This window comes from Cloeon dipterum, chromosome 3, assembly GCF_949628265.1.
Source record: "Cloeon dipterum chromosome 3, ieCloDipt1.1, whole genome shotgun sequence".
Classification (NCBI taxonomy): Eukaryota; Metazoa; Arthropoda; class Insecta; order Ephemeroptera; family Baetidae; genus Cloeon; species Cloeon dipterum.
In genome coordinates, this window is record NC_088788.1 from 17,123,294 (window position 1) to 17,144,659 (window position 21,366).

The following is a 21,366-nucleotide window of genomic DNA, read 5'->3' on the forward strand; positions in this document are numbered from 1 at the left end:
ATCTGTATACGCGCGCCTCTGTAATTTTTATTTGTTCTTCCTAATATTTAATAGCAAATTTAAGTTTTTTTTAATGAAAGTTCTGTTTTTGCCCGGCATTCTGAACTTGTGTGCGGGAGGGTAGTATCACAGGGGGAGAACAAGTTACGGGGTTGAAAAGAATTTGTCACTCGCTACCTATTTTCGTTTGTTGCTCACCAACACACAGTCGTACATCGACGATCGCTGATTCAGAATTATCCGCAGCTTATACTATGGTATAATTCTTTGTTTATTGAGGTTAAGTACTGCTGATGGGGCCTGATGGGCTGAAACTGACACTCAACAGTAAGATTCTTGCTATTTATTCCTTTCAAATTTTCACCAGAATAGCAATCTCAATCCTGAATTAACTCGCGCAGAGCTTTCAATAATTTTTAACTTCATTCGTGGGATTGTCTGAAAATTTCAGGACATTCTGAGTGGATTAATTGACACTATCTAAATTTCCATATATTAACTTTTGAACTGTGTAGATTATTGTTGACCGGTGAAGCTATGAAAAATTAATAATTTGTTTCTTGCAATTTTTCTTATCAGCAAAACAATTTTTTATGAACGAAACGTTAGTAGCATGTACAATTTTCAGATATAGAAGTGCTCAATACACATTGTTCCGGAATTGCGAGAGAGAAAAGTGGTGTGCAATTTGGGAACGCTGAAGCAGCAACTGGGGTGGCTGGCTGGCCGCGTTATGCTCTAGCTTTTGACGGAGATCTAATAAGGCCGAGCGAGCAATTTTCACAAAAATAGAGACGCCGGCCGAGAGTTCAAAGAGCAAACAAGCCCGAGTCGTTTTGCACACGCGTCTAATTATGCAAATTGCAATTAAACGCGGAGATAAAGGGGGCCGTGCGGTGCGGCTGGCTAGGGCCACAGCCGCGCGCGTCTCGAGCTTTGTATCGAGCGGCGCCCGCGTCGGCCACGGCAGGCAAGACAGCTCTTGCTCAGTGCCCTGCCGGCTCAGTCGCTCAGTCGTGTTCGGACCGTGCTCGCGAGAACAGTCCTTGGCCTATTGCCGCATACCGGCCGGTGATGTGAAAGAGACGTGCTCCTCGCCGACCTTGCGGATCATGACCAGACAGCAGCAGTAGGTGTAACTCAGGGCACAGCCGGACAAACATACAAACACGAAACACGCAGAATGAGACGTTTGAGTGGCATGGCCGTGCGCAGCGTGGTGCTCGTGGTGCTTTTGACACGGTTTTCGCACGCCCAGTCACCGCTGGACGAACTCAGCGAGGTCGACAAGCCAAGTGAGTGACCCTTAGTGCTTTATTTTTCTTTTTCTCAATTATTTTACTCCAAAGCCCGGTACCGAGAAAGGCGCACCATTAATTACTCGCCGGGAATTTGGGTGCGCTAGCCGCGGAATTTTTAAGGATTTTTTCGCCGCCCAACTCTGGGACCGAGACTGCTTTTATTAGAATTTTTGCAGGAATTAATTAGGTAGTAGAAATAAGTGTAATGGTTATTATTTTATTTTTAAATGCCTAGGCCTAGATTCGCCAAGTGACTATGACAAAGTTTCCCGTGGGAAAAATATAATATACAAATAATTTTTTATTTTGAAAAATCTGACCTGAGGCTCGCAGTGCCGAAACAGCGAACTCTATGCATATTATTTTCTTTTGCAATTAATTCACTTCAAACATCTATTATTCCTGAATTATGCTACATTTTAAATATTATAATCACAATTGAGGAGAAATTCCTTAATGTTTTCCTTGCTCGAAGATAGGAGAATGCTTATTTTTCTACTTTAATTGACGAATAATATTTTTTTAACGAGATCTTATCTGCAAAATTCCATCTCTTTCCCAAGTAAAAGTATATATATTAACTTATTTCACTTATATTACCATAAAATTTTGATATTATCTCATTTGTACGTCCTTCTGATGAGTAATGAGCCTCCTTTTTAGTGCCAAGAATGTTAGTGAGCTTTCATGCCACTCATTTCCTCTCTTCTAAAGCAAAATCGCCGCCTTTCTTACCATCCGCGAGCATGAAAGAGCAGGCGAATCGCTTTTACTCTTTTATCAAGAGAAAGAGAGAGAGGAGCGTTCGTCGAGATCAGTCTCATCATGTAAACGTGATAGAAGCGCCAGCGCGGCTAATTAAAATACACAGCCGGTCAGGCGAATAAATCAATTTATCAAAAATGTATCTCTCCATTGACAGAAAATCCGGTCGGCCCATCCCTCTTCAGAGCTTAATGAGCAGCACTTGACGAAAAGTTTCGAGTGTGTAGCTTTTTAACCACAGATACTCGCATTTAATTCAATCTAGCGAGCGCACTCAAAGATCCGTTTGCGCGCGCCATGATTAAACCCGAGCGTGTGTAATCTTTTTTGATGGGAATTTGATGTGATGTGTTCGTTCGTTCAACAGCAGAAAGAGAGAGAGAGAATGGAGTACCCCATTGATAGGAATACACGTTCGTCCGCGCCTAGACGCGCCGAGCTTTTCACACCACACCTTCTGTTGAGCCGATTTTAATAAGCAGAGTGTTTGGAAAAGGAAAAAGTAGCCGAGACACACCTGATGCCTGCCGCGCTCGTGATTATGCTAATGTCGAACCGAAGACTGGCCATATACCATCTTCACACTGCCAGCGACGATGCTAATTAATGTGAATATGAAGTGATTATCCCAGCTGAATATGGAATGCATTTGCATATATTTTGTATTACCTGAAGAAAGAAAAAATGGCATGCTGAGTCAATATTTTATTAAAACTTCTTAATTTAACTTAATAGCAAATAATACTAACCAGCCAGAAATGCTAAGACAGGTTTGGGCTTTATTTAGAATACCCATTTTTACTAGCAATTTCCTTTCCAAAAAATATCAAATTTTCAGAGGCTGGAATTCTTGTACACTTTAAAACTTCTAAAAAAGTGTAAGGATCATATTTAGATGGTTTTCACAAGAAAGTGTAGTTTTTTCAACACAAATTAGAAACAATTGACAGCGCAAATTTTTCTTGGGTCGAAACATTTCCCAAGCTCATTATATGTCAGCAGTATCTGGACGAAATTCAAAAAATTGTTTTCACCAGAAAAAATTGCTGTCACTTTAGGCAAAACTATCTATTTGCTTTTAAGAAAAGCCAACAATATTGAAAAGAGGCACAATAAAAAGACCAGATTTAAAAACTTGACACGACTAAAATTACTACATCTCGCCATTCAATTATTTTTTCTATTTTCTTGAACCAACAGGTTGCAAAAAACAATTTTTCAAATTATACGACAATCACCAAAATAAAAAAATGGTTTGAATAATTATGCATCGAAATTGTGTACCATTTTGCACAATTTTTAAATTCTTTTTAATAGCTTCACAACGGAGCTATACAGCTAGACGATTTTAAAAGTGGCTCAAAATGATTAAATTTGCGGTAGTTTGAACTGAAGCTCATTTGATGCCTAAATGAAAATCGTAAACTCCCTCTGATGGGCTTTTGCATTTGAATTTCTCCGTGAATTTCGTGGAATTCGGTTAACATGCGAATCAATGTCAACATTACCAAGCACTTTCTGAAGTTTGTGATTTGGCTTTTGGAAGGTGCAGTATTAAACATCAGCCAATTTAAGTCTTCAAAGGTCTGCAAACAACAGGATTTTAATGTACTGATTTTCCAGCGCTTTGCCAGGAAATGGTATGTTACTAAAATTCACCGGCAGTAAGATTTATCATTTCGAAACGGTTATATGCAGCCACATTAATTGTGCTTGGTGATAGCGAAACGAAGATTTATGCCATTTCTGGAACTCAATAAATTGTTAGACGAATATCAATTGCCAGCTCGCGTGCGGCGCGCTTTTTATTTCTAAGAGTGTTATCAGCGCGCGAGAAAATGCTGCCGCGCGTGTTTCACAGATAAATATACCATTTCACCTGCCTCTTTACTGCTAATAAATTAAATTCGAGCTTTCACAGACGACAATGACGACGACAGGGGCGAATCGTAAAAATGCTGTGTGGCCACACGGCCGAGCGAACGTGAAACAATTATTTCTAGCGCAGCACTGCAGGACAAATAATGGGTTTATTGAGCACCATTAAAGGGGCTAACGAGACGTTGAGGCGCTTTCTTTGTTTTGCTGCTTTAAAGTGAGTGGGCCTTAATGACTCTATCCGTGCATTTTGCTCGATCCGAAGTCGTTGGCCGAGAGAAGCAGGTGACATCACGCAATGCCTCTATTACACGCCCGACTTTTTCGGGACACGGCAATTTCGAGAGCAAGCACGGATTGCCCTGCCATTAATTAAAAACAAATAACGCGCCTTTTACTGCCCGCCGTCATGGAAGTTTCGCCACATCGCAATGTCTCCGGCGAAACTTTTGCGAGATTCTGCGCTCGTTGCGTTGCGGCCGCGATAGACGAATGCATATAAAAAGCAGCCGGTTAACCTCTGAAAAAGTTCCGAATGTGAAATTCTCTTTTAATTTCAAAGCCACCGCTTCTATGCAGGGATGATTGTGTGTGATATTAAAAGTATGCGCCAGGCCAGAAATCCGATGCTTTCGTGGGAAATTTAATATCTATCTGCTGCCGCGGTGTATTTCAGAATTCCATTTTTGCGGCGCTGCTTTTATTAGGTAAAAGGAAAATTAGCCTTTGTAAAAGGCGCGAGTGGCACTCGCTCTGCGTTTTGTCGGGAAAAACGAAGCCTGTAGATGCGGAGATAAATATGAGTTATTGCCGTTATCGCGTCGCCTTCATCAGGATACGCGCCAGCTACACACTCTCTCATTTGTTTGTAAATACTCACGACGTTGGCTGCAGCAGGGAAGAAATTTAATTAAATTTTCAGTCTACCGCTTACAAAGTAGTCACCTCTGAGTAAGCGGAGGACCTTCCTCGCCGTCAGTTGAAAAATTTACTTAACTGGAAGGAAGGGAAATTTTATCTTAAGTGCAAATTTAAAATTTTGTTGAAAATATGAAGTTGTCTCTAAAGATTTTACGAGAAAAGTTATATTAAAAAACGCTGACTATGTAGCTTAACAAAATCATTAAAATTTTCTTTGAAATCAATTTTTTATTTTATTTTATGCTATTGACAAATTATTTTCCCCCGTAAAATGGTAAACGTGATTATTGATATGCGCGACAGAAATGCATTAGAGGAGATCAAAATTCGTTGTTATTTAATATATTTTAAATTTTAAACATACTTTCATATACTATTAATCATACTCTCATACTATGTTAAGAGATTACAAGTGCTAAATATAGTTTTTAGAAATAGAAAATAAAAATTATACGAACAGAAAGTAAATTATATTGTGCGTAATATAGGTTTTGAGGTGAGTTAAAGGAAGATTAAACGGTTTTGAAAGTCTTAAATTTCATAATTCATGCCAATATTTGAAGCCTGGATACAAAAAGAAAAAAACAGGCGAGATCATAATGGAATTTTAAACCTTGCATAATACCTGGGAAATTGTGGAAACTGATTGTCAAATGGATTGTAAATTTTTAATTTGTGCTGATGCCAATAAATTAATAATGCGTTGCCGTCGAATGATTTTGGAGTAACTAGTTAAATTATTAACAATGAAATCAATAGCCGCAGTCAGACCAAAATTCACTCTTTCGTGAAAGCCCGCGGGGGACGTCAGTTTCGAACGCTTTCCAACCACACACAGCACCATTCAGACCATTAGTTAAAATTTCCAACTGGAAAACATGTCGCCTGCTCTGCTTTTTCGATTTCGCCCCTAGACTTTTCCGCCAGCGGATTTCGGCCGTAATTGACGAGCGACTGCTCTCACAAAATTAAAATTTCAAATTTTGCCGACCGAAATAGAGACGTGCCCACGCAGATTGCATACATTTGCATTGCTGATCGTAGAGTGAGCAAAAAGCAAGGTTACGCACGCGACTAATTACCCAATAAGTCAGCCCGTGTGTGTGTATGTGTGCGCGTATTCACTTCCCGCAGAGCGCAGTAATGGACGCACGTACTCTCGCTTGCTCTCGGCTTTATTCCGCAGGCACCAGCACTTTTCCTCGCACCATAACGAGATGATTCGCGAGCTTTGTGAGCCGCACGACAGGTTTCCAGCTTTATCCGCTGACAAATGGCTCGCGTCGTTCCAGACGCGGTAATAGAGAGCGCACAGGGGCCAGCCATTGCCTCGACACACACACACCCATACGCATTTCTGTCAAAAATCCATTACGAATTCCTGTTAGAAGATTATAAATTAGGGTGTTTATTTCTGCTCCTTCGCTTCTAGTCCATAAGTCAGAGTTTTATATTCCCCAAGAGCAGTAGCAGGTCCGTTTGGCAATTCTAGTGTAACAGAACTGTGATTTGCATTCAGCGCTACTGCTAGATTAGTTGCCTTGGACGTTTACATGTGGAAAACTAAGTTAAAACCAAACTGTCTCAGTGGGCTATGAATTTGAGGCGCTTTAAGACTGAATGCTTAAAAATAAATCTGAATTTTCTTTCATTTTAGACTAGTTTTTAATCATTTTACATTTTTACATGATTATATTTTCTAAAAAAATATAAGTGTGCTTCACTAGTCTTTTAAACGTTTTCGTGCTGTTAAACTGAATCAAATGACTACAGAAACAAAAAATTCCTAACCCTATGAATCATTGATAAATAAACAAATGTAATGATATCCGTGAGCATTTAATTAATACAACCTTCCATGAGAGGAAGCTGTGGTGAAATCAGGTTTGCCTTTTCAGAAATACCAATTGCGTAACAATCAATGAACGCGATACTCTATAAACAATAGAATGAATCAAATTACTGCCTTCTAAATAACACATCTGGCGTTTTTATCTCAAACACGAACTCAACAGACATCTCTTGTACTTTTCAAACGTCGCTGCATATATTGAGATTAATATCCAGCAGGGGGCCGCCGCCAAAATCATAAATCAGCCGCATATTTTCCCTGCTGGCTGCAAGTCTTCAGGAACCATAAAACGCTTCACCACACAGCTTGATAAAGGTCAGTGTTCATGCAAATTTAACGAGTATGTACGCACACAATGAGAGAGAAGCGCCTCTTCTTGCCGGTAAAATATTCAAGGCGAGCGAGTCTCGTGGTGCAAAAGGATGATTACGCTGGCTGTCTTACGGCAGGCCGAAAATGTTTCCAAATAACGTCGCGGTGGGGATAGCGTACAAATTTCCGCCTCTTGCATCAGGTGCCAATCAAACCGGCACAAATCATAAACACATCTCCCTCGTGAAGGTGTGAGAAAAAACTTTTGGCGCACGCAGAACAAAAAAATGCTAATGGGTTTTGTGCGTCTATGGCCCGTGTGTTTACTCGTCCGGCGGGAGCGGCGGTTATTAAAAGGGACTCATTAGGCAAAGGACTCTCCCAAAGTCAATAAAAACTCCTATTAACGTGTCGGTTGTTTGTGTGCGTACACGACGCGAACACAAAAGCACAACAGAGTCAATCCTGCCCGGCTTGTTCGTTATTATCTCCCTCTCAGTGTGATTTAAATGCATTCCGATGTAAGACCGCACACTTTGCCAGTCTTATTAACCAGTTTCGTGTGGGATGGTCTCGGTCTGAAAAGCGGAAGATTCGGAAATTCGGGGCACGTGAGATTATTGGAAATTTGTTATGCAAAAAGGATCCGCGCTCGCAGAGGCAGATATTTAATATTCAGCGCCGGGGGAGTGCGGTGTTCTTTTGAATTTCCCTTAAGCTGTATCGGCACGTAGTCGTCAATTACACCGAGCAAGGGAGTTTAATTACGGTTTTGATGGAAAGGGCGGAAAAGTTTTCACTTTTAGCCCGAATAGGCCTCATTGAATAATTATGGCGATTGATCTGGCGGGAGCATCTTCTACAGTTCCGCACATTCATGGAATTTGATCAGATATTAGTATTTTTAGCAGTTTCCTTACTGCTATCATTTTTATTCGACGAAAGAGAAACGATATCAATTGGTTCTGTTGATTTTTTTTATTCTAAACGCCATTGGTATATACGAACGCTTGACTAAATAACAGCTTTTAATTAATGAATAATTTAAGTAGAATGCTAACTATCTTTCAAACTAGTTGAATTACGAATACTATTGATTTGCTCAAGCTAGACAGAGTTGATACCTACAATAACGGAATGCTCCAGAAATATAATGCCAGCACATCTAAATCCGGTCCATGTAGCTAACAACCTCCATCGTATGTATATCGAGTTCCGTGTGTGTTGTGAAAACATGCGTCGATGGAGTTGACGGCTAAATGTTTAAAAAAATGTAAACGCGCAGTGCAGCAGAACTGCTTACAAACGTGTTGCTATAATGTTTTGTTTGCTCAAGCAACATCAAACGTTATTTTCATTTCGATTCTCTGCAGCGATGCACACTCACGCGCCTTCGGGGTTGGCAAACTGCGGCTCACTGTGCAAGATTAATTATCGTGTTTACGCCTGAAACCATGGGAGCGGTGATTCGATTTCAATTGTGTGACCTCGTTTAATGCAATTTAATCCGCAACTTGCTGGGCTCGGCGTAGCCCTGCTGCGCATAGATTGAACCCTCTGTTCTGATACTTGAGCTAATGAGGTAAAGCGGTGTATCACCCCTTTATCACCACGGCCTCAAATCTCATCGATCCCACCAGCCTTTAATTTTTGTCGCCAGACAACACTGAAACTGGTTTGCTGATTGTGAGCAATTTCATCGTTCATCCTTGACCTCTGCTATCTTCTTCTACAGCCTGAAAAGTTGAATTCCGTAAAACATGTTAAAGCACCTCGCGATTTATTAGACAGCCAATTGACCCCAGAACTCCTCCTGTCAGAGTAGTACGTTTTATTGATTTCTAAACTGCTATTGAATTGGTTCACAATACCAGTGAGTAATCCGACTCCCTATATAGCTTTGAACTAAAAACATTTCAAAATAATCTCGACCTTGACGAGCATTAATTAAAATTGAGTGCTTTTCCTCTGGAATCCCACGGGGCAAAAACCCAAGATGTGTGCGAAAACGCATCCTCATTCGAGCAGCATTAATTTCTGCATCGCACTCCTTACTCATAGCCCGAGGCCGTCTTCAGCGCGACTCTGCTCACGTTATTAAGGCGCGTCCCTCGTGAGATGAGGCGCAAAGGAGGCGTGCAGCGCGAAATACACCGTCCAGCACTCCGCTGAACCCAAGGTTGTGCACACACGTTATTTTTGCAGAGAGCAGTCCGTCATCCTCGTCCACACGTGTGTGTAATTACTCTTTCAATTTGACGAACAAAGCGCTGCGGGAGCAAGAAAATGTGCAAGTTGCCACTCACTGTAACAATGGCGCCTACTTAGGCCACTATGCAGCTGCTTCTTTTCTCCGTGGGACAGGCAATTGGTCTGCCGTGGGCCGCCGGGCTCAACGACGGCACGACTTGGCGAGGAAGGACTTTGTTTTAGAGAGATGGATATTTCATAATTTAGAAGGTTTCTCGGAATACTGGGGTAAAGCTGAAATTTATCAGGTTTACCTGCAAATTACCAAGAAACCATCTCTGAAGTTTCCACTTTTTTCTTTCACTTGTTTATACCTATAGGAAATTATGGGTGTTTTTTTTTTTTTTAGCTAAAATGAGATTGTCCTGGACCAGCTACACGAGTCAATCAGCCAGTTAGCTCGCATTTTTAAAGAATTTTATTATTCATCATAAGACAAGGGGAGGTATTTGATCTATTAACACTGGCTACCCAATTTCAGAGATGGCAAAATGTGGATAATTTAGTGATTTGAAAAGCTAGAGTTAAACAAAGGGCTGGGACTCACCACTTGCTGATTTTATCGCCTTTCAGCGGTTTTTCGATCAATTATCTCGGCGCTGGGAGGCGAAAAGATAACCTCAAGCCCCATGTTATTCGTTTGGCGGTGTTACTGCGGGATCCGGTGAGTTCGTAGCCCACAGGAAGGGCCAAGAGGAGATTGAAAAAAGGCATTGTTAAGTTAAAAAGGCCAATCATGTGCATCGCTGCAATACGTAATTTTCAACAGACAACAGATATGTTTGTTTAAAAGCTCAATAAATGTCAGAGCTCGAAATCTGCAAAAAAAATTATCTTCTGGCGGAGCAGATTTGGCGAGAGAGCTCAACATGCTGATGCACACACATTAGCCTGGCGGCAGAAAATGGATCTCGGAAGAGGAAGAAAACTCAACCAGTTGTTGGCTGTGAGCAATCGCGCGTTCGGCACTTAGGAAAATAAAAATGTATATGCCGCGCACAGTTGGTGTGGTGGAAGGCATAAAGTGAACGCGCGCTTTTATTTTTCCCCCGACCCGTCTGGCAGGATGCAAATTTATCTGGAGAGGGCACATTGGCTCACATTCGAGCGCGGTGAACGACAAACTGGATGTTTTATTATTTGAAGAGGACTTATTGAGACGTACTGTTTCCGATTGATGTGCGTGAGTGATCTTTCCATTGGTGCCTCTTGACAAGCCCCTTTTCGTCTTGTCACTGCCACACTCGATTTTTCCCCTTGATCGACTCGTCAGCTGACTACTCGCCAGAGCAAAAATAGCTGCTCTTTCAAAACTGCGCGTGTATGCATATAATGCATGCACGTCAGGGGATTATCCCACATCTCATTAAATTATGGAAAATCTGGTGAGAGACAAAGAAGCCTGACAATGACGCCGCTAATTAATATGGTAATTGCCGCCGTGAATGCACACACCGTGTGTTTGGTTTTAAATGCTCAAGAGCGTCTCTCAGCCGCTTTGTTAGCCGCGCACAAAAGTGATTTTGCAGCAGCGAATCCAACTACAGTACATTAATTAACCTCGCTTGCGAGGGTTAAACGAACAGCTGGCTCATGTGTTGGCGAAGTGCGTGTGACAAATGAATGAATTCGAGAACGCTCGGCCACCCACGTTGTGCAAATGAATTGGCCGCGATTGTCTCGGCTGCTGATGTTGTGCCTCTACGCAGAAGACTAATTTGCTTTTCTGTATTAATTTCGCACTGCTGCCGGAAGAGCTGGAAAACTTGCTAATTGAAACGCGGTAATATGGCTCAAAGGAAAAGCAATTTCGTTTGTAAACAGAGCAAATAATGTGACCATTGAATAATTTATGCACTTCAGGTAGAGCGCACTTCAAATATTGTGCGCTGCCCCGTGAGTAGCCGCGGTGAAAAGGCAAAAATCAACACGCATTTCCTGCCGGCGTTAAATCAAGCAGAAACAAGGAGCCACTTAGCCGCCTTTCATTAACTGTCACAGCGGCATAAGTGCAACAATAAAATATATGTGGTAGTTTTCTGCTCCCGCTCCCCTTGCTGCGTGGCGATTATGCGTTCGCCAAAGGGAGCCAGCCGCTCGCTCGCAGAATAAAAATTGAATTATGGCCCCATTCACACCCGCTCCCGCGCGCAGACACATACAAACGATCCGAATTTACACATACACATCGGCGACTAAACTGTTTTCCTTCCCTCGCCGGCAATCAATTATTGCTGCGGCGCTAACCGCATGTGGAAAAATATTTTCACGGCCTATATAAACGACAAATTTCCCGCGCGAAAAGGCCTCAACGAAAATACAAGAGTGCGTTTCGCCTATATGCAGACATTCTGTTTGAATGAAGGAAAAAAGGAAAAGGAATGCTTGCGAGTTTAAAAGTGGAGATTATTGCAAAATTAATCCCAGAACTACGCAGAAGACCGGTTTTTCTCTTTAGAACCTGTTATTACGAAGATAAAATCTTCTGCTTTTACACCAACTTCTTTGCCTTGCAGAACGCGGTGTTTCTTTATTAATATTTTTCAAACTCACAAGAATGTTGAGCGAATCGCGCGTAACAATGTGTGTTCACTGCGTACTGTTTATACAGTCCACTACCTACCACCGCTTCCGTTCATAATAAAACAAGACACATTAGCTTTTGATTGAAATTTTTCTGGCTATACCATTCACATTTCTGTTAGTTATTTTTAGTAAGATTGATACTGTGATTACAACATTCCCTCCTTAAAATAAACCATGCCTCTGTAATTGTAATAGTAAGAATAAACAATAATTAATTCAAAGAAAAAACAAACTAATTAAAATGCCGTCAAATAAACCTAAACGGGCAGCCCTAACTAAGGCATGGAGCTGCAGTTTTTTGGTGCACGCGCTTCTCTTTAAAACAACACTAATTAGGATGTTGTAGACTGGTGACAGCCGCGCAGCTGCGCGCGGCTAATTCAATTAGGGTTGCGCGGCAGATACAAAATACACATAATTCGGATCATCTGGCCGATTCGCTCGCTCGACTGGCCATTTGTCGCGGGACAGGCTCAATAATAATCACAGCTGAGGGACGTGCACGCGTCACAACAATTTAGCTCGTAAGTGAACAGATTAATCAAGCTGCCGGAGGAAACGTCACGCGGTGTCAAATCGCAACACACAAAAAGCAAACGGATCTAGTTTGCTGCGAAAAAATGGCCGGCCGACGCTCAAGCAAAAGATAAAAGTCGGTAAATAAGTAAGTTGGACCTGCGAATTGCGCGGCAGTTCATCCATCTTGCCTGTCACTTGTCTCGCCATCTACGTTTCGCTGCAGAGACAACAAATAATGAAAATCATTCGCCCTTACGGCATTTTCTTACACAGAGGAATTTCGCCAAGGCCGTTGTAGGAAACCAGCTGGCCTCAAAACTTGTTTTCACTTCCTTACTGTAAAATCGTAAATGCAGATTTTTGACCTAATTACACTAGCCGTCAGGGCCAATATGCTCGCCTCATCTGCAAATATCCAAGCAAGTTTATATATTATCTGGAATTTACTGTCACGAATATGTGTGGTTGCTGGCCGCAGATGGGAGAACTTTGAGATTAAAATCACTAAGCGCGCTATTAAAGAGGCTTTGAAGTGGCCGGTTGGATTTCTCTGCGAGATAAAACAGCCGTTTTTCATTCACACAATAATTTGCAGCGAGTGTAGCACTCCAATTGAATTAATAGCTTCTTTGGAGCGACTTGGCAATGTCTCTTACACCATATGGGAGAGAAATTCCTCACCCGAAACAAATTATTGCTGCTCCACGCTAGACCAACACATTAGAGACAAATTATCGGCGATCTCGTGATCTTGGCCAAACACGAAAGCTCCAGAAAGTGCTAGCAGCTTTTAGAATATTTTTACACTCCTTTTCCATCCTGCTCATCAGCATGCACGCGGAGCGCGAAAAATAAGAGTATGGATTCTCGGAAGAGGCTGCTGGCTTAATTTTTATTTAATTTCCGCCGCCCATTTTTCTTCTCTCGACACGAAGAGATGTGGTAATTGATTTACTATGCCGCCGCACCAGATATGGCTTTTAAATGTATTAAGATGTCACTTTTACTTAGCGGAGAACCGCCTGCCGCGAATTCCAAATAGCAGCCGCACGCTCTCGCGGTTAATTATACTGCTCTCCAGATTTCGTTCTCGAAGTGGATTAACGGAAAAGCCTAAAACGCTCAAAAGCTTAATCGCTGACTGCATTTTCTCAATTTAAGGTGAATTGAAAATTAATTAAAATGCTGAAATATTTTGAAAATCGAATGAAGTACTGTACCAGGCATTCATTTTTTTACGAATGAAACAGAAATCTGGAAAATCGTGCCTAAAATTAGCGTTCGATGTTGAATGGAGCTCGCCTGCGTCCATTATTTAATCATTACGTATTTTTCCAAACAGACGTAGTACGGCTCCTCCATTGAGCTGCTTTTCAAATGCTAATGGTGATTGACGTTCATCCTCAAGCGATCAAACCGTGTCCTGAAATAGGCATTAATCAATACACATCAATTCCATCTCAAAATAATTGGGATTGCTGCTCTCCCTCCAGCGAGAGCAGTTAAAAATCAGCGAGCACCCACTCGCGCAACGAATGTAAACAGAGGAGCTTTGTTAACGCTCATTTCCCCAAATTTCGCCTGGCCCTTTGTGTGCTGGAAAGGGCCTGTCATGTATATAGTGTGTCGGTCTAAATTCGGCAGCAAATTGAAAGAGCGCTGTGCAAAAGGCGGTGGCGACGCATAAAACCAATTTTCCATTGAAATTTAAACTAAGGCGTGCGAAACAAAAGCGGCAGCAGCAGCTGCGGAATTGCGCGTGCCGCTTCCGAGACGGACCTAATGTGGTATTCAAAGGGCTGCTCGCGCGAAATCTGTGCGACGCAATAACATAAAAAAAAACGGACGCTGCTTTTTGCACGCGCACACCCTCTCAAACGCAAACATGCTTTTGTTTTTCGGCTCTCACAGCAACAAACGAAACAAAGCGTCGGCCCACGACAACTTTGTCCTCCCGCAAACACAGGAAAGAATGTCTTGTGTCCTGCTCCAGGGTAATTATATTTTGTTTTCGTCCCTCCTCTCTCACTCTCGCTTGCTCTGCCCGATTCCATTTGCGCCGCCGGGTATTAGTGTGCTAATGGGCGTAACATATTGAGAGAACGAGCCCCGCTCATCCCTTTGGGAACAAGATAATGCACCTCTAAAGGGTGTGGTGCCGAGAGCCTAGGTGCTTTGTTACACGAGGTGCACAATTATCAGCACAAAGGAGATACACTCGGAGAGTCTATCAGCAACCTTTCCTCCATAATGAGAGAGATAGGGGGAGACTGACCCAACACACTTTTCACTTAGAAGACCCCAATACGAGATGGCCACTTTAATAATGCATGCAGGGACTTTAATAAAATATAGTATACCTTTGACAATAATCAGATTTCAGGGTGATAATGACTGCGTAAAACGGTTCCCGTTTTAATAAAGTGCTGCAGTAAACGTGAAACACAATACACTTGGTTTGAAATTTAATACTAAATTGCTGCCAAATGAACATTTAAATTATTCAATCCCTTTTTGAATCCCTGCTCAGCATACCAATAACACCACAGAGCGGGTAAACATTGGGCCCGAATGGCCGCAGAGAAGCTTGGGCCCAATCGTGGCTATAACTTTTCGCCTCCCCGCACCGAGGTCTTTGTTTGAAACGCTAATATAAATTGTTGTCCTTTAAGTCGCTGGAAAGGTGCAGAAACCTTAGAGTCCTGTCGTGACCTCTTTCGTGAGCTTAATATCATGACAGTTTATTCCTTGTACATCCATGAATGTATGAAATTCCTCAAAAAGTACCCCGCAGAATTTCCAAAATGTAGAGACGTTCCACATGTAGGCGGTATACCCACTCGCAGAAAAGAAAATAACGCATGTTACAATGACCTGTACGTTAAACCATGTAATTTGAAACAGGCGGTGCAAAACCCAGCGAGCATGATACCGAGACTCTTCAATGCGCTTCCAAGTTCAATTAAGTTAATTGATGATAGCAAAGAGTTTATCTCCAATTTCAAGCAGCTGGTTTTGCACCACCAATTCTATGACCTGGACGAATTTTTCTGTCTGTAATTATTATTTTTTTATGTCTGTGATATTATGTTTAACAGCCCAAAAAGGCTAAACCTGACTTATTTTAAGAGCCACCCCTGTAAATATTTGGCTTAACAAAATAAAAGAATATCTGAATCTGAATCTGAAACCAGCAAGAAGTGGCAAGTCGGCGCTGGTATGCGCCCTTGGAGCTGTTTGTGAATTTTGAGTCGCTTAGTTGATCACCCTTTACAATTTCTGACATTGGACAACCCGTAATTAAAAGATCCTCGAAATTCTCAAAAATCTCTATATAGCCTTGACACTCCTGTAGGAATGCCTTGACAAAAGGCTATGAAATTGTAAATTCATAAATTCACGGTGGCATCACCTGTCCTGCTAGCAGCTTCAAAAACTAATGATTTTGCTCATATGACAAATGACTGATGCTGTTTCATGTGTCGCTTGATCCCATTAACATTGTGAGATATATGTTGGCTTCAACTCTATTGCACTCACCTTCATAGCTATGAATGCTATGAATGTAATTCTGCTTGCAATTAACGGGATATTTGAATTAATGTTAATATCAATATTAATATCTAAATCAGGCCAGAATAAATAAATTACCAGAGGGCGAACAATAAGCTGGTGGCTTCGGCCCGTGCTGCAGCAGCAAGATATGTGAAAACAAAGCGAGCACGTTGATAAATTAATTTGCCTTTGTGTCACACGGACGCATACACACCAGCAGGCGCAAAACGTATTATGAAAAGCTCCTCTCTCAAAGGTTGTTTTGCGCAACAATCCAATCCCCATCTGCGATCATTCGATGTATTTTGCACGCCCATATTCAGCAGTCATTCGCTGATTTAATAAAACCAACATTGCCTGACCGAGATAAGCCGCTTTGATGTTTCGAACATATTAAACTGTTTGTATATCTCTAATTCATGGCATGCAGATTGATCAACCTGTAACAAGGAAGTCAAAATGAATTAATTCCGGATTTGAAAATTGATTCGACAGATATTGAATGTTTAAATTCCCATGGACCCAACATTCGGCAAGCCTCGTATAATCAAAGTCCTTATTTGGAAGCAAAAATCACTCCCCTCGCGCCCGTTCCGGCGGCGAGGGGTGCATTAGGAGATGATTCCAGATTCCGATCACACACGGAACAAAAAGATTTAAGCTGGGGCTGCTACGAAAATTATTGCAGCACGCCACTGCAGCAGTATATAAAGAAGAAACACAAACTACGGTGTTTCTCGTGGTGCGAAAATCGATGCTTTATATAGAGTAAGGGCTGCAGGCAGGCAGGCAGGCAGGCAGACGCGCGCGGAGCCTGTTTTATTTTATGGGCCTGCCTTTTTGGACGCCTCCGCGGTGGAAAACACGCCAGGTCGTTATATTTTGAATTCGGCCCTACGACGATAAAAGGCGGTGAAAGGTATACAAAACACACACACTTTCATCTCGCGGCGATATTGTGTGTTTAGTGAGTGCTTTGGTAGTTGCCGCCCGGGGAGTAATTCGGACCAGTTTCGTATTTTGGACGCCGCTTGCTTGATCACCTTTGTGATTGAGCAGCCCGTAAACGCGGCCGACGTCACCCCTGCGCTGCTGCTACTTTTTACGCGCGCCACCTCTGACCCAGAAATCGCTATAATAGGCTCCTCTGCTCTTGGCCAGGGCTTCTCCTTGTTCACCCGGCGCACGTGACCCCCTACCTGTGTTTCTTTCCGAAACTAATGAGAACGCTGCACTCTTGATTACGTTTAATTTTGTTTGCGTGGGATTCGTTATCCTGAGGACTGCCGACTGTTGACTTAATCTAATTTTGATGATGATTCCATATTTTCATGCAGAGCTTCTTGGAAAATATTATTATGTCGACACCGTACTTCATCAGTCGGCTCATAGAATAAATTTTCTCACAAGTTAAAATACACGACTGGCGAATATCTTCAATTTGACGCAGTTTTTCAGTTGTGGAGCTCCAAAGTTAAAAAAAAATCCTCCCACCATAATAAACGTGACTCATATTGTTTTGCTAGAACTTAAGTAAAGCCGATAAATTCCTTTGAAAGAACTTCAAAAAATAAAAGAATCTACTTGAGTTTTCAGTATTCATGGAAATTGGTAGGAAATAATGCAGTCAAAACATGGGAACAAAGTTATCTGGAGAAGCACATCAACCTGGATTTAGTTTCCCCTTCTTTTATATCTTTTTCGGTGGTGAAATTGACAGAGCAGCCGGCACTCTCTCGCGATTTGATTTCCACGGGCCACGCGTCGATTTGATCAGGCTGGCTGGCGAATTTATTTCGCATTTGCAATAAATTATGGGCGGCGGTGGAGGCGGCGGGTTGCACGGGGAGCGTGACGAGTGTATAGGTGTTGGGGCTTTAGTGTGCCAATCCCATTTGAGAGCAGGCAGGTAGAGCACGCTTTAATGGATGAGCGGCCGAATCAATATTTCGTGGCACTGCATGTATGACACAGACCTGGCCCGCGCTCAAAAAAATACATTGCCAGCCAAGCCATGAGCGTTGCCTTGCAGGCAGGCAGCCAGGCCAGAGAGCACGTGGACCGTTTTTACCAATTCGCTTTGAACTTGGAAGCCTCTTTGCATTCCGTTTCAGCCTACCTCACACAAATGAGAATATATACCCTCTGTGCAGACGGGCTGAGTGCATGTTTACGGCTTTTTTGCCATTCTCGTTGATGTTGTTTTGGCAGTGGCCGCACAGAAGCACAGATCTCTGTGGCAAGGAGAGAGAGAGAGACTCGCATGTTGCTTTTAATATATTTATGCCGTCTGCAATGGTTTGATCTTATTTGATTGCTATAGCTGGGATTTTGAGACGGTCGGCAACTTTTTGCTGAGCGTCTGATTTTTAGACACCTTAATATTTACATGAATTAGGAGGTGGATTATTAAGTTTTAAGACTTTTGACTCTCAGTTATTGCTGAACAGTTTGAGTCTAGAATTGAACCATCAAACGTATGAAATGCGTGAAGATAATGCCAAAGAGAAGCCAATATCCTTTGAGTGCATGACTCCGCATATAAAAGAGTATATTTTCTGATTTTTCTGTACAGTGTTGGAGAGGTCATACTAAATAGCCTCTAAAGCCGTCTATTAAGCCTCAAACCATCTAAATCACCTCAAAACCTAGTTGGTTTTTGGTGCATTATTTTTTTCTTCAGGAATTTCAATTTTTGTAGATAATTTATGATAATTTTTGTTTTATATCCCAGCCGTTTCTATTTCTCTTTCAGCCACTGAAAAAAACCAGATCAGCGACTGGTAGAGAGTTATCGATTCCACATGATGACGATTATTTCAAACGTGTCACGAGTTTACTACTATATAGTTACGGTTTCTGCTCTCGATTTGAGTTCTTGAAATGTGGCGAGCACACCTCAAACCAGAGTCTTAACACAAAAGAGCTGCATCAGAAGTAGTCTGAACCGCAGAGTCAGCAGCTAAACCGCACCAACTGTTTGCTGGAGAGGCGGAGACGCGAGAGACGAGACGCGGGAGCAACCGCACGCGGAAAAACTCTCCTCGTGACAGGCGCGCACAAGACTGGTGAATATTTATTTGACGATTAATTAACCATGATTGACAGTCATGACTAGGATGTCATGTCTGCGCGCTTTCTAAAAAGAGTACAAAAGGATCATATCTCTTGAATGAGACAGACAGATGATGGAATTACCAGAGTTGAAGGAAAATGCAGTTGGTCATTGCACCCTGCAGTTGAAGAATACGCCAGAAGAATTGATCGAAACCTACTTTATGTTAGAGGAATGAAATAGGGAAAATATTTTAATGAAAATGAGTACATATTGCAATTAAGAAAACAGAATAGTTCATCTAAGGGGAGACTTTTTTGTTTCACTTTCACTCAATTTTAGTGTCTGAATCTAGGTAGCTGCTTCCAGAGTTGGTAGTGCACATATAGTTGGAAGTTGGAGCAAAATATATTTAATATCTTTCATTGATTCTATTACAGGATTAAATTCAATCTGTCTTGTAGCAAATTCAGAGCCATCAATTATCATCCAAATATTTAACCTTCAACAAAGGAATAAAACCATGATGACTATATGAACATTTTTTATGGTAAAAAGAAGGCCATCGTCACTGAAAATGTTATTTGCTCAAAACTTTTTCTGCCAAACAGAAAAAAATTTATGCTTTAGTGCTTGGCAACTTCGCACTTCTTCCTCACCAATATACCGCAGACGAACATAATTGCGCAACACTCTCTCAGGTGAATTAGCAGGTTCATGCGAGTGCCCCAGCTGACAAAAAATGACGATGTGAACAAAAAGGTGTTCACCGCAATATTGCGCGCGGTGGTCGTATAATGCAATATAATAATCTGCGAGTTCCCATCGTGCAGAGGAAAGGATTGGACGGCGGCACAATGGACACATCATGTGATATGTGCAAAGGGACTCGGGTGTATGTGGTGCAGTGGCCGTCGGCTATTAAGCACAAATCCCTAGTGTGGGAACTGTTGAGACATGCTCGGCTGATCAAGGTGACAGGCCACGGTGACCACTGCTAATTCACTCTCTCTGCCGCCCGAATCCCCGTGCCAATCATCTCTCTCACGTCCTCTCTGGCCCACGTGAGTGCCGCACTCCGCCGCTGACTAGAGGAAATTTGATACGCGCTGGATACACCAATTTTATTTCCTCGCCTCTCTCGCCCGGACGATTTGCAGGCGGCGTGAGGCGCTGCACTTTGAAATTGCTTTTTGGCCCGCTTTCATTTCCTCGACGCGATTTTCTGTTTAAAACAATTATTCTGAGTTTGAATATTTCGTTCAAACGCAAAAAAGGTGGATTTTTTTAGTAAGTCGCATAAAAACAGGAGTTTTTCAGCCAGTATGTGGATCTAGACAGGATAGGAAAAACCCCATTTTAAATTTTGGGCTCTATCAAGTCATCCATTGAATCTTTTTTTTTATTTATAGCGACATTTTTATCGCTACAACGTGCACAAATTTCTGATTTTCTCGAAAAATTAGACGGCTTGTCCACGTTCTTTAATTTAATTTTCGATTCCAGTGTGCGAGTTTTTGGGTAAAATTTTCTACTGATAAAAAAATCATGATTTTCAAAAAGGAGACAGAGCTCGCGCCGCATTATTAGCATGAAAACTTTGGAGCTGATTTTCTCGGAAATTCAGACGTCACTTCTTGCAAATTTTAGCTCTTTCCCAAATTTGAAAGAAGCAATATTATGGGACCAAATTTTTCGATTCAGATCGTCCCCTTAAATCTACAATACTAAAGTGTGAAAATTCAGAATCTTGCTGAGATCGTGGTAAATGATAAACTGCAACGAGGGAAAAAAATTATACAGTTTCAGGATCAGAATATCTTTTAATTTACTAATTATTTACGAGGCTGGCTCTTTATGATTAAGATGATTAACAATATAGGTGATCTTGAAGTATCACCGTATACTTAAGCAAAAACCTTATCTTACAAAATATACGATCCTGAAATTCTGTTCTTTTTCTTCTATAATTCAAATACTTTTAAATGGGCCTAAAATATAATTAAAAAAAATTGTGTTGATAGTATATTAGGATGTTGATGAGTTTTTGAAATCCCAAAATATGCTTCATTTTCATTTTAGCCAATCAAAAATCACAAGCAAAAGTCAGTAATTTCGGGCATTCTGAAATTAAGACTACTTGAGATCACACCAGATTGCGTGAGATATGGTACTCAAGACAGGAGAGGTCGGATTTCATTTTCATAAGTGTGGAACAAAGCCGTGCTGCTGCCACACTTTCTCACGCTACTGAAATGGCGAATCCGCTGAATTTATCTGCAGCCCAAATTATTCGCACAGTGTCAACGCACTCTGCTTATATGTGTAACACTGTATTAGCCACGAAATTTTCTCCGAGTGCGGTAATTTCC

At 41.7% G+C, this 21,366-nt stretch overlaps 1 protein-coding gene across 3 annotated transcripts in view; it reads left to right on the forward strand.

Moving 5' to 3' along the window:
- Positions 1-1,015: 1,015 nt before the first annotated feature.
- Positions 1,016-21,366, forward strand: part of LOC135938826 (B-cell receptor CD22-like) — a 185,942-nt gene continuing 165,591 nt past the window's right edge. For all 3 annotated transcript variants that reach the window (XM_065482772.1, XM_065482773.1, XM_065482775.1), the window contains exon 1: positions 1,016-1,295. In XM_065482772.1, the coding sequence (XP_065338844.1) occupies positions 1,184-1,295 (112 nt within the window). In that variant the 5' untranslated portion in view covers positions 1,016-1,183. The remainder of the gene's footprint in view (positions 1,296-21,366) is intronic.